This window comes from Perognathus longimembris, chromosome 28 (assembly GCF_023159225.1).
Source record: "Perognathus longimembris pacificus isolate PPM17 chromosome 28, ASM2315922v1, whole genome shotgun sequence".
Taxonomy (NCBI): domain Eukaryota; kingdom Metazoa; phylum Chordata; class Mammalia; order Rodentia; family Heteromyidae; genus Perognathus; species Perognathus longimembris.
In genome coordinates, this window is record NC_063188.1 from 101,742,946 (window position 1) to 101,766,341 (window position 23,396).

Genomic DNA, 23,396 nt, shown 5'->3' on the forward strand with positions numbered 1-23,396 from the left:
CCAGAGAGAATGGCTCAAATCAAAAGCCACAAATGCACAATGTGGGAAAGGGGGCTGGGAGCCTCACTTTTACCTTGCTTTTAATTAATTCATAGGTCCAGCAAAAACAGCATGTAAGCACCTCTTATAATCATTGAGTACTATAATCTTATCAGATCACCATAATATATGTGTTTTCTAACAGTTACTGAAATGTTCTATGACATATGATTATATTTTACTGTACTAATTTAGGATTGAGGAGACCTCAAACAAGCTCCTAAACCTTTATGTATTTATTAGGTTTGGTAAGATTTTGGGAAACATAAAATTGAATATAGGTATAGACAATTGGGGGAAAACAGATTTTTTCATGGTTCTAAATAGTTTTTACATATTGCTCATAAACAATTTTCTAAGTATTACACATAATTCCAATAGCTCAACAATTACACCTAATTCAAGGGTGGAATTAAGGCAGGATAGTTAAGGTAATGTGACAGGGAAATTAGAAACATCAGAAATTAAGCCAGTTTCAAGAGCTGTGACAGAATCAGGAACTATGCCAGCCTGAAATGTCACCACAACAAGCCTGAATTCCTTCTATCATCCTGTAATCTCTTTTGTTTTCGAATATTTTTTATTATCTTTAAGTAGTTGTACAAAGGAGTTCCCATTCAACAAAACAGTTTATGAATACAGTGCTTCCTGATCAATGTCACCCCTTTCAACATTCTCGCCCACCCCTTTCCTTACTTTCTTAATTTTTTTTTTTTTTTTGGCCAGTCCTCAGGGCCTGAGCACTGTCCCTGGCTTCTTCCCGCTCAAGGCTAGCACTCTGCCACTTGAGCCACAGCGCCGCTTCTGGCCGTTTTCTGTATATGTGGTGCTGGGGAATCGAACCTAGGGCCTCGTGTATCCGAGGCAGGCACTCTTGCCACTAGGCTATATCCCCAGCCCACACTTTCTTAATTTTTAAGGGTATGTATTGAGGGTTTTTTTCCCATTCAACAAAGCAGTTTATATATACAATGTATCGTGATCTGTGCCATCCCTTCAATGTCTTTGCTCCCCTTTGACCTCCCTTTCCCTTATATTTCTCAATTTTGTGATAAACAGAATGAATTCTTGACTGTATTTTCCTCCTTCCCTCTTTTGTTCATATATCTCTCTTCCTTGGCTCCACGCCTTCTCCTGCAAGTAACCATTTCTGGGTACGGTTTTTGTAGTGCTTTGACTTAATGTTTCTAAAGAATTATACTATTTGAGCTCTCCATAAAGTCAATTATACTTCAGTTAATTTATTTATAACCACTTGCTTACTACCCAGTATGTTCACATAGATTTATAGACATATTCTGGCTACCACAAATGAAGGAAATCATGCAACCACTGTTTCTGTGGGTCTGGCTTACTTCACTTAATACAATGTTTTTCAAGTCTTCCCATTTCCTTATAAATGGTACAAGATCATTCTTTCTGATGAGTAGACTCCCATGGTGTATATATACACCACAAATCCATTCAAATGCAAATCAAAGCAACCGTAAGTAAGATTCTACGTCACCCCAGTTAGAGTGGCTATCATCAAGAAAACTAACAAGAATAAATGCTGGTGGGGATGCGGCCAAATGTTACTGGGACTGTAAGCCTCTTCAAACACTCTGGAAAGCAGTATGAGGTTCCTTAGAGTTACCCTATGAACCAGAAATTCTCTCTTGGACATTTATCCGATAGAGCACAAAGAAGGCTACAATAAAGCCACCAGTACAACCATGTTCACTGCAGCACTATTTACCATAGCCAAGATATGGAATAAACCCAGATGCCCCTCTTATCTCTTCTGGATGAGTAATTTAATCTAAGAATAGAAAGAACATAGTTTTTCTGGTCTTGTGAGTAGTTAGGGACACAAGCCACTGGTATCTAGCTAAAATTTAATTATTAAAAAATCTGAGTGCTGGCATTGTCCAAAAAAATTAGTAAGCTTATTTTAATTGTTATAAAGCTGAACTGAAACTTGATCAAATGAAAAAAATTGACTTTCATTAATGTTTTATGTCCCCACATTTATATAAAAATTTCCCACAAATATAGAAAAACTGCCCCAAAAGGAGAATGCCTGCCTTCTTTGTAAATATGTGACCAGGAAGAATACCTTAAAAAGAACAGAGCTGGGTGCCAGTGGCTCACACCTGTAAAACTAGCTATTCAGGAGGCTGAGATCTGAGGATCATAGTTCAAATCCAGAGTGGGCCTGACAGTCCATGAGACTCTTATCACCAGTTAAGCACCTAAAAAGCTGGAAGTGGAGCTCAAGTGGTAGAGCACCAGCCTAGAGCAAAAATGCTCAGGGACAGTGCCTAGGTCCTGAGTTCAAGACAGGTACTTAAAATGGTATGTAAAGGAACACAAAGAAAAGGTACTTAATGGCACAAGACCCTTTGATTAAAAGATAAACTTAAACCCTTTGTCTTTAATACTACCACTTGGGTGGTAGTATTAAAACCGGATGATTTGCAAGTTGCTAGCTGACCACCCATTAAGGTGCCCAATTTTGGACTTGATCCCCCTGACACAGAAAGAGACATAAATACCCTTGGATTGAAGACTACCCACTGAGCTTTAGCTCCTACTTCTGACAGCTTGTCAAAGGAGCTAACTTGTTCTCCTCTTTCTCTGCACCCTGCTTTGTCTTCTTGCATTAAATAAATCTCTGCTGATCTGCACCTTGTGTGCTTCCTTTGTAGTCTATGTCCAATTTATCCTGTGTGTAGTCCATGTGCCCGATGTCTCAGTGGGTTTGGAAAATTGAAAGTAGGTTTTTTTCTAGGGTAGACACTCTCCTCTTTTCTACATCCCCACTGAGTGATCCAAGTAAGCCCGTTTGTCTTGATAATTGAGTTGTTTGGTCATCTTGCATGATGTGATTATTTTATGTTCGCCTCCAAACATGGCTGGAAATACATTTTTTTTTTTTTTTTTTTGCCAGTCCTGGGCCTTGGACTCAGGGCCTGAGCACTGTCCCTGGCTTCCTTTTTGCTCAAGGCTAGCACTCTGCCACTTGAGCCACAGCGCCACTTCTGGCCGTTTTCTGTATATGTGGTGCTGGGGAATTGAACCCAGGGCCTCATGTATACGAGGCAAGCTCTCTTGCCACTAGGCCATATCCCCAGCCCCTGGAAATACATTTTTAAGAGCAAAAGTAGAAGCTCCACTATTTTCTTATTTACTTGGAGTTGAGTATTGTCTATAGCTCCTACTTCCTTCACACCAATCTTCCAAGCTGCTAATCTATCTAGGGTAATTTTTAAATGGGCTGAGGTCCATAAAGCAGTTTTAGCCATAGGTATCACACAGCTGCAGAGCACCCCCTGCTGCTGGAGTTAGTGATTGCTCTAGTAGCTTTCCTTGTCCAGTGTTCCTTGGTTCTGCAGTCTCTTAGGCTACTATTTCCTGCCCCTTTGAGGACCTCTGACTGTCTGACTTAGAGACCGGATGAAGGAGCCAGCATTATTCTGTAAATAGGAAGTTGAATTTTTTTCTTTTTAAAAAGTAGATGAATAGACATTCTAACTTTTTCCTCCCATCAATGTCACAGGCCCCTGAAATGGACACGTCTCTCTTTGGAGTGCACTGGCTCAGAAAATGAGCTCAACTTCCTTGCTGAGTTTCAGGGTCTTTCAGTGGGAAGATGGGTATCATACTATTGGATTGGGAAATTAGCTGAAATGTAGGAAGGCAGTGAGCAGTGCCTGGCACATAAACAGTGGTTGTAATCTCAGTTCCAACAGATCAATCTCTAGGTGGTCTGAAGAAAACTGTATTTTTTCCTTTTGCAATAGGTGTCCCGCTGTGTTTTCTATGCTTTTCTCAAACTCTTGGGCTCATGAGTTAATAAAAGCTTACAAACCCAATGAAAAAAATTACAGTTGGAATGCTTTAAGTTAATTTTAATATAAATACACTTTTAATAGAAAGAATTTAAGTTTTCTTCTTCTGTTATTTCAGCATAACTCTTTTTTTTGCCAGTCCTGGTTTTTTTTGTTTATTTGTTTGTTTGTTTTTTGGGTTTTTTTTTGTTTTTTTTTTTTGCCAGTCCTGGGCCCTGGCTTGTTTGCTCAAGGCCACTTGAGCCGCAGCGCCACTTCTGGCCGTTTTCTATATATGTGGTGCTGGGGAATCGAACCCAGGGCTTCATGTATACGAGGCAAGCTCTCTTGCCACTAGGCCATATTCCCAGCCCCAGCATAACTCTTTTTTCACACCAGTCCTGGAGCTTGAATTCAGGCCCTTCTGCCCAAACATCCCAAATAGCTAGGAGTATAGGAATGAGCTCCTGAACCTGGCTGAAAGCTGTCTTTAAATCTGCTTGCTTCCCATTGTTATACTGGCTCATTCTAACTACTGGGAAACAGTGGATGGCACAAGGAAATCAGAGTATTTTTGCCTACTTGCCAGCGATCATGAGGAATAAGGAGAAAAGTGGCTTTGTTTTATGCCTTTACACTCCTTCTTTCCATTGAAAAATGATGACCATAGGTCATAACTCAACTTCATGCTGGACGGATTTATAGTGGTAGAGTGAGTCAGAATAAATGATAATAGGAAAAGGAAATTCCACTATGAAGCATTTCTGGTTATACTGCCCTTATGAGTGGATCAGCCAGGTAGAAAGGCTATTCTGAACAGGAAGTGCTTGGAGAAATTACCCATAATGGATATGCCAAGCCTATGTGATAGAGACCTATTCAGCCATACCAGCCTTTCTCCTGGAAAGCTCAAGGTATTCAATACCGGGACATATTGAATTTTGTTAATTATTTATGCCTTTTTAATTTTCTATTTAAGAATTCTTCACCAAAGCTAAGTTTCTTAGATCTGAAGGAGTGTAAAGACCGTAAACAGAAAGGAACGACAGGAGAGGGAAATGCTAATCACCCAGATTTGACCAGTGTGTCACATGCACGTGTAGAAATGTCACATTGTACTCCATTCATATGTAGGATTATTATATGTTAATAAAATCTTAGAAACCACAATGAAGTAAATTACAGTTTGAACTCTTTAGATCTCAATCCATCTTCCGTTGATTTTAGTGTATACGCACTTTTTTTTAATAGAAATTATTTAACTTTTCTTCTTCCTTCCGTTATTTCAGCATACCTCGTTTTGCCCCCAGTCCTGGAGCTTGAACTCAAGGCCTGTTTCTGTCCCTGAGATTTTTTTTTTCCTTAAGGCTAGCGCTTTGCCACTAGAGTCACAGCTGTACTTCCAGCTTTTTTAGTGGTTAGTAGGAGATGAGTCTCACAGACTTTTCTGCCTGGGCTGGCTTCGAACCTTGATCCTCAGATCTCAGTCTCCTGAAAAGCTAGGGTTATAGGCATGAACCACTGGCTCCCATCTAGCATAATTCTTAAGTTGTTAATTTGCCACTTGGGTTTCCTTTAATTTTCACAAATATCCACTCCTTCATTCATTCATGCAGCCCTTGGGTGGGAGAAACCTCACTATGTCACTTTCACTGTGTGGTTTCCCCTCTGAAGCCCCTGCTGGCCTCGAGATTTCAGGCTTCCTCGCCTATGTCTGACTATGACCAGCACTTTGTGGTTTTTGTGCTATAGGCTTTAGGTTAACCAGAATCAGTTTTGTGTGTGTGTGTGTGTGTGTGTGACTCTGTTATTTTAAATATTTCTAGAGGGGAAGTCCCTTTCATATGACTTTATTGGTCTTGCAGAATGTTGCACCCTAGACTTCTATAATATTTGACCTAAATTGCTCTTTTTTTCCCCTCTGTCCCTTTCAGTGGAGGCTATAGTGGAGTTTGATTACCAGGCCCAGCACGATGATGAGCTGACAATCAGCGTGGGTGAGGTCATCACCAACATCAGGAAAGAGGATGGAGGCTGGTGGGAGGGACAGATCAACGGCAGGAGAGGTTTGTTCCCTGACAACTTTGTAAGAGTGAGTACAAAGCAAAACCCTTTTCCTGTCTCCTGTCTGGGCTCTGCTGACCAACTGTTGTGGGGTACTTGATGACTTGTGTGGGACTCTTAGGGGCTGCTTTAATAGCTTGATCTCTTCAGTCATATCAACAAGTGCATGTGTACTTTTGCCCTTGCTATCTGGGATGCCTGCTTTGAAATGGTTTTGTGTGTGTGTGTGTGTGTGTGTGTGTGTGTGTGTGTGTGTGTGTGTGTACGCACCAATTACCAGGACTTGAGTTCAGGTCTTGGGGTCCTCAGCTTTCTTGTTCATGGCTGGTGCTCTACCACTTGACTCAGACCTCCAGCCTGGTGTTTTGCTGGTTAATTAGAAATGGAGTCATGCTTTTTTTTTTTTTTTTTTTGGCCAGGGCTGGCTTTGGCCTTTGATCTTCATGGTCTTGGCCTCCTGAGTAGCTAGGATTACAGGTGTAAGCCTGGCTGAAATGGCTTTGGCTTTTTTCTTAATGATACCAGATAATCTTTTCCCAAGCCACGTATCACCTCCCAGAAAATGCTGGAAAATATAAAGCTTGTTAAATCGTTTATATTTTTATTTACTTGCTTTGAGAATTTAAAAGAACATTTTCCTTTTTCATTTTATGCCAAGTGGAGGTGAAACTCAGTTTTGACCACTTCCATCAAGTAGCAATCATACTAAAAGCAGACTCTGAATCAATGCGAGTGATATTATTTTCCTTTATTTCCTTATATCCTTGAAGTATCAAATAAAACCAATTTCTTTGGTAAGGTTGTGAAAGTTAGGTCCTTCGTACAACGCATCTAGTGCTTAATCACAAAAATGTAGCTCATTTCTGTTAATGAACTACATGGCTCCCAGTTGTAACTATATTTTGAATTGTTGGGTAGAAAAGGGATCACCTGGAGGGTGTTCCTCAAGGCAAGACTAAGCTTAAAAGACACAATTCCACATTGGAATACTTCCTCCTCCACACCAGACAAGAATGATCGCCATTGCTATGAAGAGCTACAAGCAGAAATCCCAAGATCTTTTGCCATATTCCTTGAGATACTAGACCATACTTTGGAGTATGCCTTGGCTGTGAGGAGCAGGTAGTTTGGGAAACCTTGGTCCCAGAGAAATGGTCGGCTCTATCCTAGAGGAGTCTCTGAGGGCTGGGTAGGAGTGCTGATGAAAAAAACAAAGCAAAACATGTGAGGTGTTGTGGATGGACTTCAGCCCCTGGGCTCACTATCTCTACCTTGTAGGAGTCCATTCTTTTTGTGTGTTTGTTTTGTGTTGTTTTTTTTTCCAGTCCTGGGGCTTGAGAACTCAGGGCTTGAGCACTGTTCTTTTTGCTCAAGGCTAGCACTCTACGACTTGAGCCACAGCGCCACTTCTGGTTTTTTATATATATGTGGTGCTGAGGAATCGAACCCAGGGCTTCATGTATACGAGGCAAGCACTTTACCACTAGGGCATATTTCCAGCCCCCAGGAGTCCATTCTTTAGGATCTTGCCTCAGAGTTAAAAAGGAAATGTTACCTTAATTTTTTTTTGGTGTGTACAAACCCAGAGGAGGAAGTTTTGTTGATAACATGCAGATAAACATTGCTTTTTGAAGGGGTAGGCATATAGATATCCTCCTCCCCAAGACTATGCTTAAATCTACCAGCTTTCTTCTGTTTTAAGAAGGGGAAAACATTACATCAGAGCTAGCATTGATTGAAAATGGAAGATAATTCATTTGCTTTTCCAAACAAACCTTCAGGTTTGGGGACTTCCTTGGAAATTGAGCCAAATTCTAGTGTAAAAGAAGGGTGGGAATTGAGGAAGGAATTAGAGAAGGAATGTGGGCGAGACAGAAGGGAGAGAGGACCTGGGAAGAGGGTGGGCTTTAGGAAAGAGAGGACAGGTCTGGCAAGGAGGGATTGCAGCATGGGCGCCCATTTTGGCCTTGTTTTGAAAGCTTTGTATATGTCCTATTGGCTCAATGCTTTCTCATTTCATACGACAGATCCATAAAATCTGATAACTGGGTTGGAAGGCACAGATAAAACCTTTGAAATTTGCTCTGCACACTAAAGATGGTATCCCACAAAGGATGGAAAGAAGGAGGGAATCAGATTGGGGAAAGATAGAGGCAGGAATTGCCCAGGTTTTCTAGAAGGTGCCCTTCTTGGCTGTCACCTTGTTGCCCATTGAGGAACAGAAGATTCCTTTGCTTTGATAGGAATGTGATGTGGTCTTCTTAATTGTCCTGCCTTTGCTGCCTTGGGCTGTTCTGAAGTAGGCCTTAGCAAGACTCCTGAGTGTCACAGGCTTTGGCTTAGGAAGGACACTTGTCAGGAGAGGGCAGGAAGAAGGGAGGCCAATGAGATCAGGGGTTACCCCTCTGGCTCTCTGCCTGTGGGGTTGCCTCAAGTTGCCTGTGCTGCTGTTCATGCATAGTTGGCTTGTTCCATGCTGTGTACCTTTCTCTAGGCCCCTGTCCTATCATCCTGTCAGATGTAAGGGCTCCGTTGTCTCTAGCCCTTTAACTTGGGATTTCTGGGTATCTCACTTACTTTTTTTTTAAACAAAAGTCTATTAATACAGCCTATGATTACTCTTGTTTGGACATGCTGTTTCCTGTTGAAAGCCCAACTACCTCATTGGCTCCTGTGATGATTAAATGAAACAGCTCTGGCAATCATTTAGCACAGTGGTAGCCACCTACTGAGTATACCCCTATTCTGTTAGCAAGTGAAGAATGGCCCTCTCTCCTGGGCTGGACTTCCTGTTCTTGCCTAATCAATTATCATCTAACCTTGGCTTGAGCTTGTCCATTGAGGGAAAGTTACACTCTTGGAAGGTGCTGGTTTCATTTAGGGGAGAAAGGATAAAAAGGAATGGCTGGGGCTGCACTCCTTATAGCTGTCACATTTGGCAGAAAAAAAATTTTTTTTGATTCTTTCAGATGGTTGAGTCTCTTTTTATGTCTTCACTCTGAGGTTTATTATTGAAAATATGGTAGGTAGAAGTGGTGGAGTGAACCCTAATCAAAGCTCCTGTAGAGAATTCTAATAGCAGAAAATGTATCTTTTTTTTTTTTTTTGGCCAGTCCTGGGCCTTGGACTCAGGGCCTGAGCACTGTCCCTGGCTTCTTCCCGCTCAAGGCTAGCACTCTGCCGCGTGAGCCACAGCGCCGCTTCTGGCCGTTTTTTCTGTATATGTGGTGCTGGGGAATCGAACCTAGGGCCTCGTGTATCCGAGGCAGGCACTCTTGCCACTAGGCTATATCCCCAGCCCCCAGAAAATGTATCTTTAAGTAACAGCAATCATATTGGCATAGGCTTGAAGTTTTAAAAGTGGCTCTGTATGTTCCATTTAGTTTAAGAAGAATTTGTCCCCAGATTGAATGGAGATAATCTTGTGAAATCCCATTGTTTATTGATCAGACCCTTACTCAGTGTCTCATTTGAGCATGTTCTCCAACGGTATTGACATGCAGTGTCCATCTTCAACTCTACTGTCTCAGGCTCCCAAGACAAGAATCCAGCCATCCTCCTGCTGTTCCTTACACCAGTCCATCCCAATGTGCACAAGAGACCCATGTTTTGCTAGCTCTCAGGCTGCAATCTGTTATCCCACATGGCCTTTTGGGTTTGTCTTTTCCTCATTGTTAAATAAATATGGATGAAGAATCTTTTCCCCCTACCTCTTTCCCAACTGTGAGTGCCTACATCAACAAACTGGAGAAATCTCAAATGAATACTCTAATGATATACCTCAAGCTCCTTGAAAATCAGAAACAAGCAAACTCAAAACCAGCAGATAGAAAGAAATAGTAAAAATTAGATCCAGCTGGGCGCCAGTGGCTCATACCTGTAATCCCAGCTACTCAGGAGGCTGAGATCTGAGCATCATGCCATTGCCACGGACACCTGTCTTACCTTGGTTATTTTTTTTTTTAGTTCATTTTCAATAATGTCTATGATAAGTCACTTTTTATTGTTTTGTTTTTTTGCCAGTCCTGGGGCTTGAACTCAGGGCCTGAGCACTGTCCCTGGCTTCTTTTTGCTGAAGGCTAGCACTCTACCACTTGAGCCACAGAGCCACTTCCAGCTTTTTCTATATATGTGGTGCTGGAGAATTGAACCCAGGGCTTCATGTATATGAGGTGAGCACTTTTACCACTAGGCCATATTCCCAGCCCACCTTGGTTATTTTTGAGGTAACAACTCACTCTATATCCAGGCCAGATTTCCTGTGTCACTGGAGGTTGTGAGTATGTACCACTGAGCCCAGCCATTGTGTTTCTTCTGTAGCTGGGATAATAGGTGCATGCCTCCACCCTCAGACATTGGTTGAGATGGAGTCTTACAAACTTGTCTGTTCTGTCTGTCTTCGAACTGTGATCCTCCAGTCTCTACCTTCCAAGTAGCTAGGACTACAGTCTTGAGCCACCATGTCCAACTTAAAAGTTTTTATTCATTAAGGTGAATTTTATGTAAAATAACATGCACATCACCGGTGTGCATGATGATTTCAGTTCTTACATCTATCATCCTGTTCAATACTATTTATTTCCCCATGGAAAAGTCCATCATGCCATTCCCCTCTCCCCAGGCAATAGATTAGTGTTGCTTGTACTTGAATTTCATATACATAGAGCCTTATACTATGTGCTGTTTTATATCTGGCTAATCTTATGTAGTTTGTTCTTGTTATGTGGTATGCTATAATAATGAGTATAACATTATGTGTTTATTCATATTTATTCTTGTATTGACAGATATTTGAGTTGTTTCCAGTTTGGAATGATTTTTTTTTTGCCACTCCTAGGGCTTGAACTCAGGGCCTGAGCACTGTTCCTGAGCCTCTCTATGCTCAAAGCCACAGCACCACTTCCGTTTTTTTCTTTTTATTTGGTACTGAGGAATCAAACCCAGGGCTTCATGCATGCTAGGCAAGCACTCTACTGCTAAGCCACATTCCCAGGTCCAGTTTGGGATGATTTTTATGAATAAAGGCTCTGGACAGTCTCGGGTTATCTGTGGACATAAGCACTAATTTCTCATGTATATATACATGTGTAGGAGTGGAATTGCTTTCATCAATAGGACTTTTGTGTAAAGCAGTGGCCTCTATGGGAGGGGAGAAAGAGAGGGAAAGTCTCACATTTGCTCCTTGGTCTCATTTGTGCCCCACAAACCAAGTGAATTAATCACCCTGAATCTTGGTGTCTTTGTGTAGCTTCCCATATATGACTGATGAGAAGTCCTAAAATATAGAATTCCATGTTCCAAGAATGATTTGGTGGTGGGCCCAGGAACAATCCAAGATTAATTCTTTTTCTGTTTTTGTAGTAACTGGGTACTAGGGTCTTATGCATGCTAGGCAAGCTCTCTATCAGAGAGAGCTATAACCTCCTCCTAACCATTTTCTATGTACTTTTCTGTGTGCTGATACCAGGGCTTGAACTCAGGGTGTTGAGCTCTTGCTTGGCTTTCTTGCTCAAGGCTGACACTTTTTCACTTGAACCATACCTCCAGCTCCGTTTTTGGCTTTTTACTTTGGAGATGAACTCTCCCAGACTTTCCTGCCCAGGCTGGCTTTGAGCCATGGTTTCAGCCTCCGAAGTAGCTAGGATTACAGGCATGAACCACTGGCACTTGGTTTCATGTTTTGTTTCTGAGATAGGTCTCACTGTTACTTTTGCCTGAGTTGGTCTTGAATTCTCATTCTTGCCACTGCCTCCTGAATAGGTGAAATTACAAGCATGTCCCACTATGCCTAACTAAAGATGAGTTCTCACATTATTATAAACATGCCAATTGAGATCATATATCTTAAGTTTTGTTGGCTCCTTTAATGAATGAATAACAAAACAATAACAAAAATGATTCAGTGAGGACATGCAGAATTGGTTAAAAGACAGCAGAAAGGGAATATTCAAATAAGATTATGAAGTTAGGTTCAAAACGGGTTCATGTCTTAGAGAAAAATAAAATTCTAACCTCTGTCAGAAAAGGAAAAACCGTGCTGGTTTCTTTTGTATGTGCTATCCTCTGAAGTTTATAGGATTGTAAAATATCCTGATAGTTGCCTTCCTTGATGGCTTATTAGAAAATACATTAGCATGTCATTAAAAGGTCATACAATTATCCTTTTACTTCATACTCAGTTTTGGTATATGCTTTTTCTGAATAGACCATGATAGACCATAGTATAGAGTATGATAATAGGAAAACTGCAATGGCTCTTCAAAGTTGTTAAAAAATATAGCTGCCCTCTGAGACCTCAAACTGCTATATAAAACACAAGACAGTCTCCTATTATAAGCAGATGTGGGCTTTTTCTTTGCATTTTAATTAGCAGTGTCTTCCTTTAAAACTGTTACTCAGTGTGCTTTAATCACACGAAAGATTGGCAAACAGCCCTCTTCTGGGTTTTCTCCGACATTGATCCATAGATAGACATTTTTAATGGCCAGCAGAATGAATTTTAAAACGAAAATGAAAACTGTGGCTTGGATCATCATGCAAAAATGTGTCTGCTTATTCTTGGAGGGGACATTTGGTAAAGTGTAACAGGACCCAGGCCTGTGATATTTTATAGTTCACCAGTAAGACACAGAAAAGCAGGAAGCTGTGGTAGGGGTTAAAAAAGAATATGCTTGTTGATCTTTAAATTGATCTGATACTGTCTGTGAGGAAGTAAGCTGTTTTCTTAGCCTGTTTCTGTGTGTGCGAGGTAGAAGTGAATTTTGCACACTGCTTGCCCTGTTGCTGAAAGTTTCAGTGTGTTTACTCACAGCTCATTGTACATATGCTAAGTGTAACAGTTCTCAGTTTGCTTTCCCACTCCTTCACTGGGTGTTTCAGATCTCTCTTTGCATATTCAAAGCCCTTTTTCATATTTGTGCAAAGTGTTTGGTGAATATATTTAATAAATGAGGTAGAAGGCCAGTAGTTGTATCACTTCAAGAAGCTCACAATTAAATTTTTCTCCCCATTTTATGAAAGAAAGAATTGTAAATCTATTTCAGTAAGTGGAATAAAATAGAGACTTCCAGAGTATTGTTCAATAGTCAAAGATTATGGCCTGGCACTGGTGGCTCACACCTGTAATTCTAGATATTCTGTAGGCTGAGATCTGAGGATTATAGTTCAAAGCCAGCTGAGGCAGTAAAGCCTATGAGACTGACGTCTCCAATTAACCACCAAAAAAAGAAAAAGCCCAAAGTGGAGCTGTGCTTCATGTTGTAGAGCACTACAAAGCTCAGGGACAATGCCCAGGCTTTGAGTTCAAGCCCCTTTTTGGCACACACAACAAATTAAAGATTACAACCTGTATCTCCTTTTATAAAATTTCACTCTTCTTTAAATGTCTAACAAAAGGTGATTAATTTTGTGAATTATAATTATGATCATTTCAAGATAATTACCATTCTTGAAATGGCAGTATGTGTATTTTAGGATATACTGAGTCTGTTCTTGCTTATACCATTTACTCATGCTTGGATTGGGCATGTGGGGGGGTCTTTGCACTCATGAAGCAAACATTTGCAGGGTGTCTGCTATGTGCTAGGCACAAGAGGAATATAAGCTGAAAAGGGGACATATTGAATGTGGAGTATCATGTGGTCACAAATGTATATTTTCCCACAGGATGGGTTTTAGGGCCTGTGGCCTAGTCTTGAGTCATTCTGTGCTCTGGAGAATACATGTTAGGCATTGTTCTGCAAAGATGTTGGACAGAAGTGCTCACGATTTAAATACCACTTGAGAAATTTCAGAATTGATTCATCAGGCAACTGGTAGAATGTGGTAAAAATGAACTCAGCAGTTTGGGCCCTGATTACTGGGTTAGTTTGTGGAATAATGATGTCTGCCAGCCAGTCCAGGCTTATGGCTACCCAGTGTTGTATGTATAATCTGTGTGCAATGACCAAAGTGCATCTAATACTTTAATGGAAGGAGGCTAATTTGGATTCTTCATGGATCTTATTTTATTAAATCCTTATACCACTCTATGACACAGGTATTTGTGTGTGTGTGTGTGTGTGTGTGTGTGTGTGTGTGTGCATGTATGCGCGCGTGCACACACGCTCCTACATGGTGCTCTTAGGGCTTAAACTCAGGGTCTAGGCTCTCTGTCCCTGAGCTTCTTTTGCTCAAGGCTAGTGCTCTGCCACTTTGAGCCACAACTCCACTTCCAGCTTTTGGGGTGATTAATTAGAGCTAAGAGTCAGACTTTCCTGCCTGGGCTGGCTTTGAACCATGATTTTCAGATCTTCCTGGGTAGGTAGCATTATAGGCGTGAGCCACTGGCACCTGCCACAGATATTGTTTATATCTTATGCGTTTCCCAGAAGGGGTGATGGAGGCATACTAAAGAGGAGAGAGAGAGAAAGGGAAACTAAGAGAAAAAGAAGGAGAGAGGGGGTAGGGGAGGAGGGAGTGAGGGAGGGAATATGAACATAAACATTAGAATACTTGTCCTGAGCTCTCTAGGAGGCAGCATTTTCTGGCTGAATTGTCCTGGTGGCTTTGAGTTCCTTGCTATTACTGACTGCTGCATTATGCCTCCCCAAGTGTTTTTTTTTTTTTTTTTTTTTTTTTTTTTGGCCAGTCCTGGGCCTTGGACTCAGGGCCTGAGCACTGTCCCTGGCTTCTTCCCGCTCAAGGCTAGCACTCTGCCACCTGAGCCACAGCGCCCCTTCTGGCCGTTTTCCATATATGTGGTGCTGGGGAATAGAACCAAGAGCTTCAAGTGTAGGAGGCAAGCACTCTTGCCACTAGGCCATATTCCCAGCCCTCCCCAAGTGTTTTTATCAGGTAGAGTGAAGATTTAATACTTAACTTATTTTCTGAATTTTAGGAACTCTTTTCAGAAGTTGGCTATTTCAGCCCGAAAGGCAGCCTTCACCTACTTTTAGGAGCTTGTTCAATTTTTCCCCCTACCAATTCAATTAGGGGAAACATTTCATTTTTATTTATTTGAAAGTAAATGTCATTTTGCAGTGCTCTGGATTTGCTTTTCAGCAGGAATGTGACTTTTATCAGTGGTAGGTAATGCAGATGTGTGACTATTGATTGTTTTCTATCCCTAGAGCCCACGACAGCAATCAATTTGGGCTCATAATATGTTTTCGACTTTAAACATATAGTTTATTTTCAGAAAAATAAGTCCTATAACCGGAGCCTGTTAGATATTGTTCTGAGAATTGTTAAACCAAGTAGGGTCTGGAGTAATTAAGGAAAAGTATGTGAACAGTAAAAGCTCAAATCATTTAGGGAATTCCTCATGATTTGTAACTATTATGGTGCAGGAGTGTGTGTGTGTGTGTGTGTGTGTGTGTGTGTGTGTGTGTAAGAGAAAGAGAGAGAGAAAGATATTAAGGGGTTGTCTTGTGATTCAGGGAGGGCTGTGACCTTGGTAAATTTTAGTTTCCTGACCCAGTCAATTGTGATGATTGTACATAATGGAATCTTATTTTCTTAGTGACAAGAATATCGAGTGGTACTTTAGAAATGGACTTTCTGAGCATGTGTTTTAACCCCCAATTTTCTAGCAGATTAAAATAGAAGTCATTGTTTGACCAGGTGTTGCTTTGGTGATCATTATTGGATATTTGAACTTCTAAAATGTGGGACTCCCACAAAGAACTTCAGACAGTGAGTCTCTGACTTGGTTGTGCTCTGGGTAAGCCATACTGTCAGAATTTTGGGGTGAGGCAGAAGGGTTAAAAGACTTAGAATTTTTTTTCAAGTTTCTACAGTTCTCCTCGGTAAAGTTTATACATTCATTTTATACAGTGGACCTTCTTAGGGTTTAGTCATCATGTACATCTAGTATCTTTTCTCAAGAAATTGAGTTGGTAGTCAATGAAGAATATTATAATTTCTAAAGAAACCTTATATATAAAGTGAGTGAATATAATCATGTTGAAAATGGAAGAAATGTGTACACAATTATTCAATGAACAGAGCAAATATGTAAACAGTAGTCATCTAGTAGAATAAATACATTCTACAAACAGAATCTGTGGGCCAAATAACTAACTCTATCCTACTCCCTACCTAGTGGAGTGAGGTGAGTAGAATTCGTAGGAATGAGCTTCAAGATTCCACTTGTAAATCCCCACAACCAGTCATTGTGGGGGCTGGGAATATGGCCTAGAGGTAAAGTGCTCACCTCATATACATGAAGCCCTGGGTTCAATTCCTCAGCACCATAATATATATATATATATATACATACATATCCAGAAGAGGCTCTGTGGCTCAAAAGGTAGAGTGCTAGCCTTGAGCAAAAAGAAGTCAGGGACAGTGCTCAGGCCCTGAGTTCAAGCCCCAGGACTGGCAACAAAAACAAAACAAATAAACCAGTCATTGTGATGAGCCATCACTTCAGCAATTGTGGGTATTTTGACTAGTCCTGGGTCTTGAATTCTGAGCCTGGGCTCTGTTCCTGAGCTTCTTTTACTCAAGGGTAGCATTCTACCACTTGAGTCTCAGTGCCTTTTCTGGCTTTTTCAGAGTAGTTTTTTGGAGATAAGAGTCTCATGGATTTTCCTGCCCAGGCTAGCTTCAAACCTGTAATTCTCAGATCTCAGCCTGCTGATAGCTAGGATTACAGGTGAGAGCCACCAGTGCCTGGCAGTGATTGTGGTTTTTTTTTTTTTTTTTTTTTTACCAGTCCTGGGCCTTGGACTCAGGGTCTGAGCACTGTCCCTGGCTTCTTTTTGCTCAAGGCTAGCACTCTGCCACTTGAGCCACATCGCCACTTCTGGATATGTGGTGCTGGGGAATTGAACCCAGGGCTTCATGTATATGAAGCAAACACTCTTGCCACTAGGCCATATTCCCAGCCCAGTGATTGTGTTTTGTTATACATGACCCAGCTGGCCTTAAAAAAGGCATCCAGTGGTTCATACACATAATCTTAGCTTCTTGACAGAAAAATTTGAAAGACCTTTCTCAACCTATAGGTAGGCCCAGTGATGTATGCCTGTCATCCCAAGCTTACATGGAAGGTTGAGTGTGGAAAGATGAAAATACTAGGTCATCCCAGGCAGAAAAGTCCATAAGACTCTGTCTCTATGGAGGGAAGCTGGACTTGGTGGTATGCACCTGTGATACCAGTAACACTGGGAAGCCTTAAAAAACTAGATAAGATTGCAGCTTGGATTCACACCCAGGTGAAAGTGAGATGCTGTCTTAAAAATAACCAGTGAAAAACATGGCTCAGTGATGTCTATGCTAGCCTACCAAGTGAGAGGCTTTGAATTTAAACCTTAATGCCACCAAAAAGAGACAGAGAACAAAGAAAGAGAGAAATAGTGACAGAAAGAGAAGGACAGTTATGCAGAGAAGAGGATGATAATCCAGGAAGGCCTAATTTATTACATGGGCCGTTAAGAGCAGAGAAGTTTCTCTGCCTAGTGGTAGGAAGAGGAAGTCAGAGAGAATACAATTTAAAAACATCACATTTCATACCAGGAATATCCCAATTTGAATGAGAAATGATAATCGGGTTCCAATGCTGAGAAGACTCAGATGTTGGAATTGACTGGCCAAGATTTTAAAACACTCAGCATAAAAATACTTTACAAGCAATTACAAACGTTATTCAAACAAATGAAAAGTTAGCAAATAGAAAATATAAAAATTACAAATTATAGAATTGAAAAATAACCAAAATTAACAAAGCTTCCTGGATGAGCTCAACTATCAATTGGATATGACATAGTAAAATTGATCAGTAAAAAATCAGTATAATTTGGAATCACAGTTCAAAGCCAGCCCCAGCAGGAAAGTCTGTGAGACACTTATCTCCAATTAACCACCATGAAAACCAAAAGTGGTGCTTTGGCTCAAAGTAGTAGAGCACTACACTAGAGCAAAAACAAGCTCAGGGAGAGACAGACAAACACACACACACACACACACACACATACACACACACGAAGAGAAAATAAAAATATTCTCAAATGAAAAACAAAGATAATTATTAGTAGACAATAAATGAAGGAAAAAGAGAATTTATCAATAACCAGTTAATCTTTAATGACTAACACAAATCCTCTAAACACAAAGAAAATGACAAAAAAACATAAGGGAAATGATAACAGAAGACTTGGAACTTCAGAAAGGAAATGACAAGGTATAGGTAAAAGGAAGAGCATATATGAGAATCTGTCTTTCTCATTGCTTTAGAAATGATGCTTGATGGCCGAGGCAAAAATAAATCAGTGTGGTGTTCAGAATAAATGGGAAAATATAGCTGGTATGGTGGCATGTACCTATAATCCCAGATATTGAGGAGGCAGAGGCTGGTGTGTTGCAAATTTGAGTCTAACTTGGGTGACATTGAGAGAGCTGTCTCAAAAAATAAAGAAAAATATATTTAAGCAATAGTAAGATTATAAAGGAACCGAATTGGAAGTTTCTGCACTCCCTTAAAATGTGAAATTGCTGATACCAGTAGTTTGGGATAAATTGCATATGTATCTTATAATATCTTAAAAAAAACATTAAGAGGGGCTGGGGATATAGCCTAGTGGCAAGAGTGCCTGCCTCGGATAGACGAGGCCCTAGGTTCGATTCCCCAGCACCACATATACAGAAAACGGCCAGAAGCGGCGCTGTGGCTCAAGTGGCAGAGTGCTAGCCTTGAGCGGGAAGAAGCCAGGGACAGTGCTCAGGCCCTGAGTCCAAGGCCCAGGACTGGCCAAAACAAACAAACAAACAAACAAAAAAACATTAAGAAAGCAATACATAGGAGACCTGCTAAAAAGACTATTGATAAATCAAAATGGAATTCTAAAAAAAATGTGCAGCTAACCCACAGGAAGACAAGAAAAAGGAAACAGTAATAACAACAATGACAGGCTTAAGCCTTAGTATGTCAATAATTACTTTAAATGTGGATTATCTAAAAATACCAATTAAGGTATAAAAATACATTTTTGAAATTACGTATCCCCAATCCTGGGCCTAGGGGTAAGTTCCATCCTCTGTGTATTCCTGGAGAAGATAAGAAACTCTAAGGGCAGTCCAGGGAGAGAAGAGCTGAAGATGTGAATGTATCTTTAATGCATAGTCACAATGTACACCAAGGCCTACCCCTGCCCCCTCTTACTTGTGGAACGAGACAAATGAAGTCATCCTGGTTTTGCCCTTAGCTGACTAGTTTGCTTGCCATGAGGGAATGAATATTTCATCCATTGTTGTACTTCCTCTGGGACCACCAGGTTTTTCTCAAGAAGGTCAGCAAAGAGATAGGTGTCTGGCAGTCTGTGTGCAAAACCAAAATGGGTTTGCCTGAATTTGTAAGCTGAGAAGTTGTTCAAACCAAACCACATCCTGTCTCAGGGGTACTGGAGGCAGGTGGTCCTAGATGGAGACCCAGACACTGAGCAACCATGGTAACCCTGCTTTGCTTAAAGCTCCAAGGCCATGCTTAGTGTGTGGACACACTCTGGCAACTCCGTCCTTTATTTGTGTGCTGGCACTAGGGCTTAACTCAAGACCTAGCCAGTGTTTTTTCTTCCCTTAAGGTTGGCACTCTATCACCTGAACCACAGCTCTATTTCTGGCTTTTGGTGGTTAATTGGAAATTGGAGTCTCATGCCTGGGTTGGCTTTGTTTTTCTGGTCCTGGGGCTTGAATGCAGGGCCTGGACTACATCCCTGAGGCTCGCTGTACTCAAGGCTAGTGCTCTAACACTTGAGTAATCAGTCTATTGGAGTTAAGAGTCTCTCAGACTTTCCTGCCTGGAATGGCTTTGAATTGCAATCCTCAGATCTCAGCTTCCTGAGTAGTTAGGATTACTGGCGTGAGCCACCTGCACCTGGCTTGGGCTGGCTTTTTTTTTTAGTTTTTTGTTTTTTGTTAGTCATGGGGCTTGAACTTGGGGCCTGGGTGCTGTCCCTTAGCTCTTTTTGCACAAAGCTAGCAGTGTGCCACTTTGAGCCACAACTCCACTACCATTATTATTATTGTTGTTATTGTTATTATTGTTGTTGTTGTTGTTATTTTTGTCAGTCGTGAGGCTTGAACTCTGACCTGGGTGCTGTCCCTGAGCTCTAGGCTAGTGCTCTACCACTTCGAGCCACAGTGCCATTTCTGGTTTTCTGGGTGGTGAATTGGAGATCAGAGTTTCACAGACTTTCCTGCCTGGATTGGATTTGAACCAGGATCCTCAGATCTCAGTCTCCTGAGTAGTTAGGATTACAGGCTTAAGCCACAGGTGCTTGGCTTTTTTTTTTTGAGTGGTTAATTGGAGATAAAAGTCTCTCAGGGACTTCTCTGTCTGGACTGGCTTTGAACCACAATCCTCAGATCTCAGCCTCCTGTGTAGCTAGGATTACAAGTGTGAGCCACCATCACCCAGCTATTATATAGGGACTTGAAAATCATTTGACATTTGTTTCTATATCCATATTTATAGAATTTTAAAATGTAATTAGAGAGCTGTGAGCTGGTGGCTCACGCCTGTAATCCTAGCTACTCAGGAGGCTGAGATCTAAGGATTGAAGTTCAAAGCCAGCCTTGGAAGGAAAGTCCATGAGACTCTTATCTCCAATAAACTACTCAGAAAAAGCTGGAAGTGGCGCTGTGGCTAAAGTGGTAGAGTGCTAGCCTTGAGCACTAAGAGGCTCAGAAACAGTGCCCAGGCTCTGCATTCAGGCCCCAGAACTGCACCCCCCCCCCGCCAAAAAAAGAGATGAAGTTAGAGCCATTCTCTCACTTCAGACTATGTCCTGTTAACACTGAGCTTTTCTTCTAAGGAAGAAGGACAGTTCACTGTTCCCTCTAAAGGTGACAAAACCAGTCCAGTTCCACTTATATCTGTGCTGTAGCTCTCTGGGAAACTCTTTCCTGGCTATAAAACAAAGCCATGGTCAAGATCTGAGATAATGACTGCAGGTCTCTAGTATTATCAAAGTGTGGTTCCAGGGAAAAGTAGTTTTAGGAATTGTTTTCACCTGTTATGGTGGAAACATTAAAACTGTGTTTTAAATATTTACTAGATGTACATTTTCATCATGATTGTATCAGGATTGAAAGTATTCAAATAGAACTGGTATTGAAATGATCAAAATGTGAGCAGATCCTTAGCAGGACTGTACATATTTGGACAATACTTTCTTGTTTGTGGTGTCCTAGGGTTTGCTTTCTGACCAGATAGGATTCATAGTAAAGGATAGGCACAAGATGACATTGTAGCTGTTTTGTGCTCTAAACATTATTAAGTGACAGCTGCTGAGCCATGCTGTGATATTGGGACCTTCACAGGCATAAGAAAGGAAGGTTTATTTATTGCTGTCATTCTGTAATGGCCATTGCACAACCTGGCTCATCTTCACAGTTCAACCTTTTATATTTTTCTCCACACAAGTGTATGTACCATTTATTTCTCCCCAATCTTTTTGTTGTTAATATTTGGGGTAGTGCTGAGGATCAAACTGAGGGCCTTGCACTTGCTAGATAAGCCCTTCTACCATGTAACTACATCCCATCTCTTTTCCTCCATATTGAACTTGAAATAATTGCCAAGCTGTCTATAAGGACTACCTCTGCCATCTGAAGATTATTCCAGTTCTTCTGTATTAAGCAAGTGATTACAACATTAGGCTCTTGTGGTACATAGTGTAAACTGTGAAACAATTTTTTTATGGTTACAAATGTTGGGAAGACATTTTTTGTATGTTTGTTGCTATTTCTTGCAGGTGGCAATCAAATCTAGGGTGCTGCTAACTCTAAGCTGAACACCATCTTTGGTCCTCAAGCTAGACAGGAAATCTAATTTCAGACCTATTGCAATGCAGAAACATAGCTGATTTGTAAACAGCCATTATAACAACATGGTACAGTCAACAAGCCACTGTTTGTGGGCAGGGTGAAGTGTGTTATCTAGCTGTCTAAATGGTAATTATGATAGCATTTCCACCTGGGGTGCATCTCACAGAGCCCCAGGAAAAGTAAAGCTATAGATTCATCATTGGTAGATTAATCTCATTTTAGTCTCATTACATAAAAACAGGCCTGTTTTCATTCATTATAATGAAATAAGGATTCACATTACTAAAAAAAACTCAGTTCTTTTCGTCCTTTAAGTTAGAATACACAAGTGAATATTAAGGCATAAAGTAATTAAAATTCACACTGAAATGAAGTGATTATATTACAGACATTCTTGACCCTGAGACATGTTCTTTCAGTTTTGGGACTACATGGATGCTCAGTTTCTCTTTGTTTGTCTGACCTGAGAGTAGGCGATTCATGTTGGCCCATTCCTTCCCCGAGGGGCTAGAATGGTCTTATGGATGTAGAATGAGTGTGTTAAATATTCATCTAGTTTAATCGAATTTAATATACAATCCTGAAAATTAATCTTAAGTTGTTTTGGAGTTGTTAAATGGGCCACTTTGTAGTGGCACATAATTTATTTGAAACTAAGTGAATTATTTAAGTAAAAGGGCAAGTTTTGTCTGTGAGATGGATCTTATCAAGCTGATACCACTTTCATTTACATATAATTACTGATATTAACGTAGGTATGTGAGTAAGAGGACAAATGGTAAGCCAAAGGTTTAAGATGTATACCTTACTAGGTAGGTAGTTAAATAATCTATTGCAGTCTGGGATCTGACAGTTGTTGTCTGACCCAAGGTCTGCCTGTCTGTGCATTCTGCTTGCTAGGCTGTCACTCTACCTCCCATATTCTTAGATATCCCTTTTTGTGTTCGTTTTTCTTTTTTAAAAATTGTTATTATAAAGGCAGTGTACGGAAGGGTTATAGTTACATAAGCCAGGTTGCTTTTGTTTTTCTGATTGGGTTTTATGTCCTAAGCAGCTTGTTACCTGTACCTTGGTCCTCCTATTTAAATATATATATATATATATATATATATATATATATATATTTTTTTTTTTTTTTTTGGCCAGTCCTGGGACCTAGGCTCAGGGCCTGAGCACTGTTCCTGGCTTCTTTTTGCTCAAGGCTAGCTCTCTGCCACCTGAGCCACAGCGCCCCTTCTGGCCATTTTCTGTATATGTGGTGCTGGGGAATTGAACCCAGGGCCTCATGTATAGGAGGCAAGCACTCTTGCCACTAGGCCATATCCCCAGCCCCCCTATTTATGTTTTTTGAGTAGCTAAGGGTAGTGTTTCATGCCCTGCTTTGATTGGTTGGGATAGTGTCTTGTGAGCTTTTTTCTGAGCTGTTCTCCAGCTGGTATCCTCCCAATCTCTGCCTCTCCAACATCTACAATTATAATTGTGAGATACTGCCCCGCATGTATATGCATTCTTAACTTTCAATTTCCACAAGTAATGATGATGTTTGGATATCAATTTAAAGAACAGTTAATGTGATTCTATTACTGATTTATAAACAGGCACATGTTAACATACATGCTTAATACATTTTAAAATAGTGACTCCGAAGACATTAATTTTTGACTTCAATTT

The 23,396-nt window shown here is 40.8% G+C and overlaps 1 protein-coding gene across 3 annotated transcripts in view; it reads left to right on the forward strand.

Annotated features, from left to right (window-relative positions):
• The window catches only part of Sh3kbp1 (SH3 domain containing kinase binding protein 1), a 311,679-nt gene that overhangs the window by 52,195 nt on the left and 236,088 nt on the right, over positions 1-23,396 (forward strand). For all 3 annotated transcript variants that reach the window (XM_048336005.1, XM_048336007.1, XM_048336008.1), the window contains exon 2: positions 5,786-5,943. In XM_048336005.1, coding sequence (XP_048191962.1) covers positions 5,786-5,943 — 158 coding nt within the window. The remainder of the gene's footprint in view (positions 1-5,785; positions 5,944-23,396) is intronic.